Here is a 14,184-nt window from a genome sequence, read left to right on the forward strand (position 1 = left end):
GCAGAGATCACTTTCAGAGATTGTTTACCGTAACTAGCAACCCAACAACATTGGCGACTTATTTTGACATAAATTTATGTCAGGTTTTAATAAATAATGTATGTATTATTTTATCTAAATACATCAGGCAAATATACAATGTGCGCTTCCATTGTTGTGTGGTGTCAGAAAACTGCTTGTTCATGAAGTCAGGGTGGATTTATTTGACCCAAGTTTACAAGTAGGAACTTTGTACTTTTTCAAGGAGGAGGTCGGAAAGTTTAAAGTTCCAAGTTGTTCGGAACACAGCATAAAGTGACTGCGCTTAATACTTAATCACTGCGGTACTTACGTTTGAATATGCAATAAAAATAACTTGGAATCATCCTGAAGGTTGATTATATTCACAACAAATGTCATGGAAGTCTGGCCAGTAAGAAAAGCAATGTCACCATTCTTACACACAAAACAAGAGAGAAAACATTTGAAACATGGGGTTGTGGACAGAAGCAGGGAGAGAGAATAAACAATAAATCACCGGGGTGGAGCTGCTGCTTGTTTCTGAACCCTGATCACCCTGCTGTGTGTGTGAGGACTTTAAGAGGATGATGTGATTGGTTTTCCGATTGTAATGTTTACTGATAACCAACACACACACACACACACACACACACACACACACACACACACACACACACACACACACACACACACACACACACACACACACACACACACACACACACACACACACACACACACACACACACACACACACACACACACACACACACACACACACACACACACACAAAAACAATGTCTGGGTTAAAAGGGGTGTTCATTTTTGAGATTGCAACTCTGTGATTGTGTTTAAGTGGCTGTAGAGCAGACCGTCAGATCAACTAAAGGTCAAATATAATAAGAAAACTTGCTTAGATAACAGCTTGTCAGTGATAACAGCAGGTTTTGGGGGATGGGAATTTGAATGACAGAATTGACAGAGATAAACGGCGTCCATTCTGCAGTTAACTAAACCACAACTCAGTCTGAGTGAGGTCAAAGTTCACCAGCTGCTTATCATCTATACAAGGATTTCCTGAAGTCCTCTTTCAGCAGACAAACAGCCAGCGGACAAAACTGAAGCAACACTCTGGCAGTCTGACTGTGCACTTTCATGTTTTCTATAGGAAGTGGCCTGAATGTCTATGTTCAGCATTCCACTCCCTTCCGTTGAAATTTCCCACAGACTCAGGAGTCAGAACATCTAATCATCAGTCACAATCTAATTCATGACATTTACTGCTGTCACTGCAGTGCACACACAGCTATCTCTTACACTTCAACTGAAATGTCAGTTTCTTTCCCCGTTTACAGTTCAACTGCTTTCAGTGTGTTCAGACAAAACCTTCAAACTTTGTTCTCAAATGTATTTTATTTTTTTCCCAAACAGTGGCCATGATAGTTCAATTATAAAAATAAAGTTGCTGTTTGAAAAAACTCGTAATTATCAGACAAATAACAAAGTATGAATGAATGACATCCAGTAGATTTACTCTGTTTACCCGAATAAGTTCTCGTGTCAGATGAGGTCACTGCCTGCACTCAGAGGAAATGCTGAATGATGAAATATGCTCTTTGTCAGGGTTACAGCATGTCTGAATATTGAAGCTTTACCAAACAATTTCCTCTCACTGCAACATGAGAAGTTGCCATGTTAAACTTCTACTTACATCATATTTGTCTTACTGTAATACTGTAAATATGCTGAGAAACAGGTGGTTTCAACAACAACATTAAGAAACTATTATTGAACTTTGTTTCATTTACATATATATACAGTGCTCTAAAATACAGTTAGCTTGTTGATGTTTTATTTAAAGAGAATAACAGTGCGTTGAGGCTTTGAACCCTCTCACCCCACGAGTGTTTCTGTGAAGCTCTCCATCCTGAACTCTGCTGATGTTTGTGAGCCAGAGATACTAATCAGAGAGCAGCTGTTTGTCAGGAAGGGAAGCACAGGAGCTTCACACACACACACACACACACACACACACACACACACACACACACACACACACACACACACACACACACACACACACACACACACACACACACACACACACACACACACACACACACACACACACACACACACACACACACACACACCCTAAAACAATGGCTGTGTTAAAAGGGGTGTTCATTTTTGAGATTGCAACTCTGTGATTGTGTTTAAGTGGCTGTAGAGCAGACCGTCAGATAAACTAAAGGTCAAATGTAATAAGTAAACTTGCTTAGATAACAGCTTGTCAGTGATAACAGCAGGTTTTGGAGATGGGAATTTGACTAATAATCGTCTGGGCTTTGTAAATACTAAAATAAGCTGTCATCATCTGAACCAAAGAACACCTACAACTAATACAGTACTTTTGCGAAGACAGAAATTTTAACCTCAATCGTTAAAAACATATCCCCATCCCTCAGAGTTTATCTCAAGCAGGTGGATCATTTTTTTTTACTTCCCATTGCTGTTTGGTTATATATAAATATAAAAAAAGGCCTTCTTATCTGCGCTTGTGAACTTCTTTTCTGTGTCAAGTCTGTTAACCGCCTGTCTGTTACAAAGAAGAAGGCTGCGCTGGAACAGGCTGATAACAATAGACTGACCAGAGAATGTTAAATGTCCTCAAGATAACATGACAGTGGCCTATATTTAAGACCTTTTTCTTTGCAAGATACAAATGCAAGTGCAGTACAGGACGTATGTTTTGTACTGCAAGACATTGGATTTGAAATTAAGCAATTATAATTAATTTAATGGCATTAACATCAATGTTGAACAGTGTAGCCTTGTTGTACACAGTCTCTACACACAGCCTCTGCCCCGTGTGCTTCTGTCAGGCCTGGACTGTACCCAGCTTAACCTCTTGTTGGTTTTCAGTCTGCTTTGTCATAATATTGAAAATGCAATATCTAAATTTTAGCTTATTTTACCCACAAAATATGAGTGTGCAGACAGTCCCTCACAAGCTCCACCAATCAGAGTTAGGGCAGCCTGCATGTAGCCTGAGAGACCAGTAAATCTTATAAAGTATTTGTTGTCGCCAACAGAGCTTATTGCTGCGTGCTTGATACTCCTGCGATGTTTAACCAATATTGATGTGCAAGCCTTTTATTTGTTGTGTTGTGTGTGTGTGTGTGTGTGTGTGTGTGTGTGTGTGTGTGTGTGTGTGTGTGTGTGTGTGTGTAGCTGTAACAGGACTTGGCATGTAGCAATAGATAATGTTGTATTTCCATCTTTAACCAGAAATATATTTTTGATTGATTCAAACCCAGGATAAAAATAAAATAAAATAAAACTCACTGCTACTCATAAAGCTTATTGCAGTGAGCACATGGCAACAATTGAATGTGACCTAGATGAGTGCATGTTTTAAAACTCAGAGAGAGATCGTAACTGTAAAAGTTATGGGGAAACATCAAGACATAGAAAATAAAAAATATGAATAAGAACACACGTACATGTCATGTGATTTTTAGTATGGCATTACGTGGACAGACAGTCTTCTTAGTAACAATGAGGTCATGGATTTGATTCATAAAATAGGATGTAACCATAAGCAGAATCACCGATCAGCTGAGCCACTGGGCAAACTCCATCGACGGACATCGAAGACTTTGATATGACTGAAAGCTCTGAAGTGGGGTGCAATGGGGTCCCAACTGTCATTAGGCATTTCACACATGACTGTACTGTTTTTGTTGCATTTCTTAATTATCTCCGCCAGGCGTAAGCCAAGCATTCAACAACTGCTTCAGTAGCGAAAGGCATTTCCACTAATCGGAGAGGCTAAAAACAAGCCTTATTTTGACCCGGACCATCTGCAGAATAATTTCATACCCGATATGTTATGAATCACTAAGGTTAGGGACGATACAAGATACATATATCACAGTTTTTGTTATCTTTGCTACCATCTTGACTGTAAGGCTAGCCGGGAGGGACAATTTAGAGAGATTCAACTCTTCTTTGTTTGGGAGGGGAGAGGGCACACACCTCGAGAACATCTGCACTCTACTAAGTGCACTTTTTAAGTTATTTGTGTAATTATTTAAGGACCAAAATCATTTTAAATTTACATGCGTACATGTTACCTCAGAATCTTTGACAGTATGACACAGATTTCAACAGCTGCCAGGTGCATGTGGCTAGATGCCCTGTGAAATCAGCAAAGTGTCTTTTTTTGGCACCGACCTCAGATCATCAAGTCCCACTGCCTCTCAGAGACAAACGCAAACACACAGCCCCGAGCAGGTGGAAAGGTCGCAGGTAAACCGCTGTCCGTGCTGCATCATATGCAGAGAAACTCCTGTCCTGCCCAGGAAACTGAAACTGTCAAACAGAGCTGCGTTTTCTTCCTGTTCAACCTCGACTACCGACCACAACGGTTCCTCCGCAGCTTCAGCTTCACATTTACACTGCCACTTTCATTCACAGGTGTAAACACATGAATAGAAGCTAAGGGATTTGTAGGTTTAGAGAGGTTTAAATTAACTCTGGAGGGATTTTCTCTTTCACTTTGGTTTGTTTATATAGATGAATGATTAACAAGGCTTTGACGGAATGTCTGCAAACTGAAAGAAAATTTAAATATGACTTCCCGTCCACACAACCACTGGCTTAGAGGGATCTCAGTCCAAATGAAAGTGTAAAAACACAATTAAAGCGCTGGCAAGGCCAGTAAGGCAAATAGGGTCACACACACACACACACACACACACACACACACACACACACACACACACACACACACACACACACACACATTATCTAAAATCAGCTATTGGCGGCGGGGTCTGTGTCGTGGGAGTGTTGCATAATGTAGCCGTGAGCTCTGTAGCGCTTCTGACGCCTCTGTTTCCTTGTACACTGTATTTGTCCACGTCGGCCATTGCACAAATGTTGCCTCATTTGTAACGCTTAACAAAGAGATGACGCCGCACACTCTGACGACACAAGCCAAAAAACCTGCTATACAAATTTACACGTCAACACTGAAAACGTTTTCAGTGTGTAGACAAAAGGCCAAAATGCCTACATATATATATATAAAGCTACATTTTACAGAATACACATGTATGAGTGAACTACATAGGCCTTAGTTTGTATGGGTACCTGGTGCTGCTGGTATCGTCTGATTGGTGGAAATGTTGTCATGAGATTTATACACAGAGTTTGGTCCTGGTGCTGTTTGACAGAAAGAACTCTAACCTATGACGGTCACCTTTTATAAAGTAATCACAAGTGACCGACAGGGTGTGGGATTCTTTGGCTGCCTCTCAAAAAAAAAAAACAGAACAGAAACAGAAAGTTAACTTTAACCACACGCACACACCTGCAACAGTGGGCTTATTGAAAGCTAAAATAATAAAATCAGGTCCTCTTTTTCTACCTTTGGCTTCCCCTACGCATCATTACTTGTGGCAATTAAAGGAATGGTCACACTTTCAAAACGGCTCCAGGAATGATTCTTCTCAGACTAACACGCACACACACACACACACACACACACACACACACACACACACACACACACACACACACACACACACACACACACACACACACACACACACACACACACACACACACATACACACATACACACACACACACACACACACACACAGACTGTGCTAAGACAAAAATCATACTGTAGCTGTGTTTCCTTTTTGAAAACACAGATAGTAAATTAGAGACAGATATAAAGTGGCGGAGAGAGAATCAGAGGCAGGAAGAGAGAGCGAGATCGAAGAGATTTTACCCTGACTTCATGCCCACCCTCCTTCCTCCGACATAGGGTCGAAAATGAGAACACATTTCCTGTAAATGAACCTTGCTGAGGAATTTGCGTGACAACAACTGACAGCTGACATGTGTCTCTGAGGAGAATAATCACCAAACAGACATGATTTGTGTTGGATAACTGCATCAGGCTTTGTTTAGATATTCAAGAGTTGAGTATAAAATAACCTGATGTCACTTAACTCTTTTCTGTATACGTAAACCAAACCTTTTTTTATAATTTATTCAATGATTTGGTCACATAGCGTTCTCTACTCAGATCTTAGGAAAATGTAATGTTGCATCTTCAAAGGTATTTTAGATATAGTTACAGATGTCAACTGTCTGCCCAAATTGACTTTGCCTCTCTTGGGGGAAACAAACCCGTGAACTCCCCACCATGGGATTTTCCCTCTGCAGTATTTACAGCATTTTCTCTTACTCCTGATACATCTCAGACATGTATTGTCATCTTTAGGGGCTAAAGATAATTAGTCCCTTTGGATAAAAATTAAGATTGTATTCAGAAATATGCACACCTGCATCTAACTCATCCAAAAATAGGACGTGACCTACTGCACAACCTACTTGTGTGCGTAATAATGTACTTTGCAATGTGGTTACATCATATTCGACTTCTGTAATCAGGCTCATTCAGTATAACAACCTCCTAGTACACAGGTTTAATGCCCTCATACCTTCTTTGTGTTTGTGTTGTGATTCCTTTCTGCTTTGCTGCAGTAGATACTGTATCATTGCTGCCTATAACTGTTTCATCCATTCTCACCGTTAAGAGTTTTATAAAAACTAAACGAAGGTCAACTCAAATAAACTCAACTTTACCATGGACTTTAATTGTGATTTCGTTAATCTTTAGTGTGTCATAATGTCTGGCTCCACAGAGACAGACTGTAGAAAGTACAGTCTGTATCACTCATCCTCCGGCTGCTTGAAATGGACATTTCTAATTACTATTTGGAACAATGTTTCAAGTCTAGTGAAAGCTGTCACTATTGCAGATTTGTCGTGGGAAAATACGTACATTATTTTTGACCGCCTGACTTCCTAACAAGTTTAACTGGTCCACAAAACTGTAGCGTGAGAGGCTCCAAGATAGAAACAAGAGCTATCAAATGAACTATTTTAGGTCAAATGTCTGCAATAAAATACAAACAAGAATAAAAAAGTAATGTGAAAAAATAACTCCATTTTGGAGACTCGACAACTAAAATGTTCAGGTATCACACTCTCGACAGGACGACAGTTGTTTCATTGACCTCTCGTTACGAGGAAGAAACTTTACCAAATCAAACAATAACCAATACAGAAGATCTAAACCTCCAGCGGAGAACCTCTGATACCTAAATTGAAAAATTAACCACTAAATGCCAGATATCTGAAACCAAAAGGTATCCTAGATAGAGACAGAGAACAACCTACACAATATCCCTTCACTCCCTCAAACAGGTCCTAGACATGGTCACTAAACCAAGGCAGACAAGGAAAACTCGCAGTCAACTTATCTAGGAATACATCCAAACATTAAGAAACAAAAACTAGACACCAGAGACGAGACGAACAACACAAAGTGTGCAGGGCTCGTAGAGAGTGAAGATAGAGTCTGAACTTACATGACATCCCTCTGTTCCCGAATACACATCCTGACACTCGGCTTGTAGCTCTGCACAAAGGACTTTTTCTTCCTCACGGATGGAGCGGACATATTGGTGGACACGACGGTGGCAGCACGGCGCAATATACCACCATACTTTTCAACCGCGTGGACCGACGGAGGACGGATGCACGGTCAGATGGAGGGCAATATGGGTAGTGACACAGATTCAAGATTAGAGGAGTGGTTAGATTTGGAAAAACAGAGCAACAATACAGAGGGCTAAAAGAAGAGATGGAGGAAGAGATCAATAGAAACTGAAAAATAGAAAAATAATTAAAAGAAGTGGACAAACGGGAAAATAGAACAATCGATTGTGTTGGTTAGGAAGTCTGTGAAGGGTCTGAAACCCTGATACTCTGCCAGTGGTTTCCTGACAGTGCTTCCTCTTCTGCCACGGCTTCTCATTGGTCGACTGGCTGCAACATGTTCCTTCCTGCTTCCTCATAGCTAGTATGTGATTGGGTGCCGGATACAACCCACACCACTACACAAACATGCTTCACACCCTTGGACACACAATACCCGAGAAAGAGTCTGGGGGACTTTCCATCCCTTAAGACCGGAACAATACAGAGGTCCAGCACACACACACACACATACGACTTGAAATGTATTCTGGTTTGTTTGTGGTGTATAACCACAACCCTATGTCTTTATGCGTCCTCCTGCACACTTTACGTCTTACAAGTTCCATAGAGATCTTGCATCAACCTTGTAGACCAATTACACATCTTTCTATACAGGACTGTCTCAGAAAATTAGAATATTGTGATAAAGTTCTTTATTTTCTGTAATGCAATTAAAAAAACAAAAATGTCATACATTCTGGATTCATTACAAATCAACTGAAATATTGCAAGCCTTTTATTATTTTAATATTGCTGATTATGGCTTACAGCTTAAGAAAACTCAAATATCCTATCTCTAAATATTAGAATATCATGAAAAAGTATATTAGTAGGGTGTTCAACGAATCACTTGAATCGTCTAATTAACTCGAAACACCTGCAAGGGTTTCCTGAGCCTTGAAAAACACTCAGCTTGGTTCAGTAAACTAAATCACAAGTATGGGGAAGACTGCTGATCTGACTGCTGTCCAGAGGACCATCATTGACACCCTCCATCAGGAGGGTAAGACACAAAAAGAAATGTCTCAAAGAGCAAGCTGTTCACAGAGTGCAGTTTCAAAGCACATCCACAAAAAGTCTGTTGGAAGGGGGAAATGTGGCAGGAAACGCTGCACAACCAAGAGAGATGACCGCAGCCTTAACAGCATTGTGAAGAAGAGTCGCTTCCAGAATTTGGGGGAGCTTCAAAGACAGTGGACTGAAGCTGGAGTCCAGGTATCAAAAGCCACTGTTCACAGACGTGTCCGGGAAATGGGCTACAATAGCCGTATTCCCATGGTCAAGCCACTTCTGAACTCAAGACAACGGAAGAAGCGTCTGACTTGGGCTATGGAAAAGAAGCACTGGACAGTTGCAGAGTGGTCCAAAGTCCTCTTTTCAGACGAAAGCAAGTTTTGTATTTCATTTGGAAGTCAAGGCGCCAGAGTCTGGAGAAAGGCTGGAGAGGAGCAAAATCCAAGTTGCTTGAAATCCAGTGTGAAGTTCCCACAGTCAGCGATGGTTTGGGGAGCCATGTCAGCTGCTGGTGTTGGTCCACTGTGTTTCATCAAGCCCAGAGTAAATGCAGCTGTGTACCAAGAGATTTTAGAGCACTACATGCTTCCGTCTGCTGAAAAGCTCTATGGAGATGAGGAATTCATTTTCCAGCATGATCTGGCACCTGCCCACAGTGCCAAAACCACCAGTAACTGGTGTACTGACCATGGCATTACTGTCCTCGATTGACCTGCCAATTCCCCTGACCTGAACCCCATAGAGAATATGTGGGGTATTGTGAAGAAGAAGCTGAAAGACACCAGACCCAACAATGCTAATGAGCTAAAGGCAGCTATTGAAGCATCCTGGGCATCCATAACACCTCAGCAATGCCACAGGCTGATTGCCTCCATGCCACGCCGCATTGATGCAGTAATCCGTGCAAAAGGATTCCCAACCAAGTACTGAGTGCATTAATGGACATTTTCAAATGTTTGATTTTGTTTTGCTGTTATAAATCTTTTTTTTTTACTTGGTCTGAGGAACTATTCTAATTTTTTGAGATAGGATTTTTGAGTTTTCTTAAGCTGTAAGCCATAATCAGCAATATTAAAATAATAAAAGGCTTGCAATATTTCAGTTGATTTGTAATGAATCCAGAATGCATGACATTTTTGTTTTTTTTATTGCATTACAGAAAATAAAGAACTTTATCACAATATTCTAATTTTCTGAGACAGTCCTGTATAGCGTGAACACATTCTCCAGAATGCTCAAGTGGGAGAAACTAAGACGCCGTATTAGGACCATTGCAGGTTAAAAAAATAATAATTACGGAGACGGGGGGGAGATGTTACATTTTAACATCCACATTAAGTCAAATACAAAGTCACCTTAAGAATATATAAAGAACTGAAGGATTGCTGTCTCAGCAGGATTTCGATAAAAAATGGTTCCGACTGCTGCTGTTAAGAGTCTTCACTAAGACCAGGAACGTGGATCACATCACTCCAGTTCTCAGATCTGTACACTGGCTTCCTTTTTGTCAAAGAATTGATTTAAAATGCTAAGATTGGTTTATAAAGCACTGAATGTTTTCGGGCCAAAATATATTTATGATCTGCTGCTCCACTATGACCCTCTCAAATCAGTGGGACAGGCCTGCTTACTCTGTCCAGAGTCAGAACTGAATACGGAAAAAGCAGCATTCAGTTTTTATGCACCACAAGTCTATGTATATCTGTATATGTATGTATATGTTTGTGTCTCATGCCTTATGTAAAGCCCTTTGAAATGACATGTTGTTAAAAGGTGCGATACAAATATATTTGCCTTGCCTTATGGCCTTTTAAGACAACAGCAACAGCACCACTGCACTCTGACACCCATTATTTCCAATGGCTTGCGCACCGCTCGACCACCTTACGCCTAAAGTTCAATTCGTGAGTGCTGTGGCGAACACCTGGGTGGCAATAGAAACGAGGCGAAGGCAAAATGATAAATTAACTTGCATTTATATAACGCCTTTCTAGTCGTCCGACCGCTCAAAGAGCTTTACGGTACATGTCAACATTCACCCATACACATTCATACACCGATACTTGCTCATCTGATTGAAATGCTCATTCACAACAACACTCACCCCGATGCCTGCGCCTTCAGAAGCAATTTCGGGTTCAGTATCTTGCCCAAGGGCACTTTAACATGCGGTCTGCAGGAGCCAAGGATTGAACCCCCGATCTTCCGATTAGTGGACCACCCATTCTACCTCCTGAACGTCAGCCATGGAAGAAAATAACTAATATTGTGTGTCACTCATTTCCCTGAACTGTAAAGGACAAAGTTTGCTCTTGAATGGAGACCTCAGGAGGAAGGCCCGTCTTGGAAACACATTTCAAACCAAGTAGGCATATCAGCTGTGTTTTAACATCTAGCTTGTTGGTAGTTTCTTAGCACGGGACGGATGCATCTTTGTTGCTGGCAACAACAAAATGACGTAGTCCCGCAAGAAGATTTTAAAAACTCTGCCTATTTTGCACCGTCCTCCACGACTTCCCCATAGACCTTGTCAAATGTGCGCTTAACCAGTGACGGGCACAGCTTGAATTACATTGTGTCTAAAAGGGCCTTTATGCTTCATACAATCTTGTATACATCCATAACATTTTATGAACTTATGAACTTTATAGCATCTTCTATATACATCTTGTATGCACTCTTTACTCTTAATATGTGTTCTTAGATATAGCTGTAAACCGGGGGTGCCCACACTTTCTTTGACTTGTGAGTTACTTTAAAATGACCAGGTCAAAGTAATCTACCTGTATTAAAAAATGCTGGTGCTGTCTGAGGTCCGTTCGACAGGGGGGTGCTGGTCCTTAGTTTACTCCTCTCCTTTCCTCCGCTCTGTCTCTGACTGTAGGTGTGTGCGCACGTGTGTGTGTCTGTCGGGAGTGAAGCCCCGCCCTTCGCGAAACAGAGCGGAGGAGAGAACGTGAATGCGCAAAACAAGTAACACTGATATAATTCTATATTTTTTATTTTTTATTTTAACGGTGCGCAATCTACCGGCGCTACATTCGTGATCTACCGGTCGATCGCCATCGACCTTTTGGGCACCCCTGCTGTACACCCTGTGCATCTTGGATAAACCTTAAGTACTTTGCATACACCCTATAATTAATATAAAACATTTTACATCTTAAAATAACAACTGTAGTGTTGCACCCAATCCCTAGCAGACAGCAAGTGTGAAGAAGAACCGACAGCAAGTCCAGTTTGTTTGTTTTAATGATCACATTTGACATTGTGCTTACTGTGTGTGGTGAAAAGGCATTTTATAATGTTTTTTTTTCTTTTTAAACCACAATAGCAACTCCATTTTTTAATGCTGTGTACAATGTGATCTCTGTTGTAATTACATGGAACAACACAGCAGTCTTATTTTGGTTGCAAGACCTCTAATCTCTGTCCCAGCTAAAACTGTGAGGTGTTACACTAAAGTTAGAATCTAAAAAACAATTAAAGAGCAGGTTCTCTTGCCACTGATGCTTAGCATCATCACCAGCTTTAAGATTTAGAGTCAACAGAGACTGTATCAGATTATGCACATTGGTTTAGGCAGGCTTTATGCAGCATTAGAATGAAAGAGTTGTATGATCGTTGTGCTAAAGGTAGAAATGTAGTCGTAGAGATAGTTTTATCCCTGCATTCTATTGTTAATTGTAATGTTAGTGTCAATTATGTGATTGAAACACTAAGTATTAAAAAAAAGTAAACTCAGGTGTGTCATGTCAATCTTTTAAAGTCCTATTATCAACTAAACTAAAACAAATTAAAGTGCAGATCATCATAGATGTTTGGAAGCTTAAGGTAAACACATGTTGGCGCCAAACATCACAGAACCTCCGATTGTCATCTGTATTAACATCTGGGAAAGATCATGTTGAACAACTACTTAGTCAGTTTCACAGTTTTGGTCAAATGTAAGTTTGCAAAAGCCACTGAGATGTTTTTGTGTAAGGTGATGGACCGAGGGGAAGTTTGATCAGAGGAGGCTCTTACCCAGCATGCATCCTGTCTTGATCGTCCTGTTCAACTCCAGTTGGATTTCATTAAGATTGGTCCTTGAGCTGCAGGAGGTTGATCTGTCAGTCAGTTATTTTTTTCCAAGATCAATTCAATTATTCCATATTTTAAAAAGGGATCAGTCTTATGTTCCCCCAGCACCTATGATTTATTTCACATATCAAAATTAGGCCTCAAGTTTTCTCAGAGCTATATTCCCTCATGAACTTTTTGTCCATCCCACACAAGGCCCTATGTTCCCTCAGCATCATCCATTGCCCATGTTAAAATCTGTCCATGTATTTTGGCACATGGCTAATTATTATGCATAATGAGATCATTGGACATTCCTGATTTTGTTCGCTACTATGGCAAAGGAATGACCCGCCCTGCTCTGCCTCTGATTGGCTAGTACTCAATGCCTTCGTTGGTTGGGTTGGTTAGATTGGTTAGATTTAGGCATGATGAGTGAGATTGGTTAGGATTAGGGTAAGAATATCAGGGTAAGCCAATAAGAAGCCGGTCTGATGTCATTCTGTATAATAATAAGCCACATGCTTCTCTTTGTTACATGGAGTGTGTGGGCCTTCAGAACAATAACCATTAGTTTTAACGGGCTGTTGGACAACTGGGCTTTCGGTACAAAAGGGTATTTTTCGGACTATGGGGTTTCATTATAATGGGCCGTCGGAACAATGGCATGGCATTGCCGTAGGTACTGATCTGAGGGAGCATTGGGCTGAGGGAATATAGATAGACTCCGTTTGATAAAGAAGTGCTGGCCCCCATTTGGGCATTACGGCTTCCTTACATACTTCAGGTTTAGAGTGTTGATCATTCAGATCAAAAGAGGAAACAAAGCTTCAACCAGCAATTTATAACAATGTCTTACATCCTTGTGATGTATCCGATGTAAAATATAAGGAATTAGTATCTCATAAAAGACAAAAATGTAATTACAGATACGTCAAGTGGAAAAACTTAGTTGAGAATATATTTTTGCAGGATATTGATGATGCAAAAGGACCTAAGGCTCTATTCTTTTCAAACTTTAACAGATGAGTGGGTTACTGCAATGACTGGCAAGTATGGCTGTTAACCACAGGAAATGATATGGCAGCTACACTTAGATCAAACTAATAAAAATAAACATGTTAAATGAAGATTAACTTCAGACTCAGATTATTTATATTTAATGAGACCATTGTGAATATTTGCACTGCTGTACTGTAACTCACAGCAGAGACACAGTGTCTGCTGTGACATATGATATTAATATTAGTGAGGAATACTGGTTCCTGTTACAGTGAGTCATCAGTTTGTCAGAAAACAACACAACCAGACCAGAGTCCAAAACAAAACCAGGCAAGCTTAACAAACTCTCCAAACATCATGCGTTGATGCGTTACTGCCCATACTGTCGAATCAATGCAGTGAATTCAATGAATTCAATTCATTTTAAGTGTAACACATATCGGACATCATTGTGAGCTGGCTGTGCAGTCAGT

General features: G+C 40.5%; 1 protein-coding gene across 6 annotated transcripts in view; it reads right to left on the reverse strand.

Annotated features, from left to right (window-relative positions):
• Positions 1 to 14,184, reverse strand: part of sh3bp2 (SH3-domain binding protein 2) — a 31,272-nt gene that overhangs the window by 11,775 nt on the left and 5,313 nt on the right. For 2 of the 6 annotated variants that reach the window (XM_029445233.1, XM_029445232.1), the window contains exon 4: positions 12,674 to 12,741. The exons of 2 other annotated variants lie outside the window; for them this stretch is intronic. In XM_029445233.1, coding sequence (XP_029301093.1) covers positions 12,674 to 12,684 — 11 coding nt within the window. In that variant the 5' untranslated portion in view covers positions 12,685 to 12,741. Of the gene's footprint in view, positions 1 to 5,161; positions 5,252 to 7,461; positions 8,007 to 12,673; positions 12,742 to 14,184 lie in introns of those variants that run through there. 2 more of the 6 variants (XM_029445231.1, XM_029445236.1) reach the window with 2 other exon arrangements.

The sequence above is a fragment of the Cottoperca gobio genome, chromosome 12, assembly GCF_900634415.1.
Source record: "Cottoperca gobio chromosome 12, fCotGob3.1, whole genome shotgun sequence".
NCBI classification, from domain to species: domain Eukaryota; kingdom Metazoa; phylum Chordata; class Actinopteri; order Perciformes; family Bovichtidae; genus Cottoperca; species Cottoperca gobio.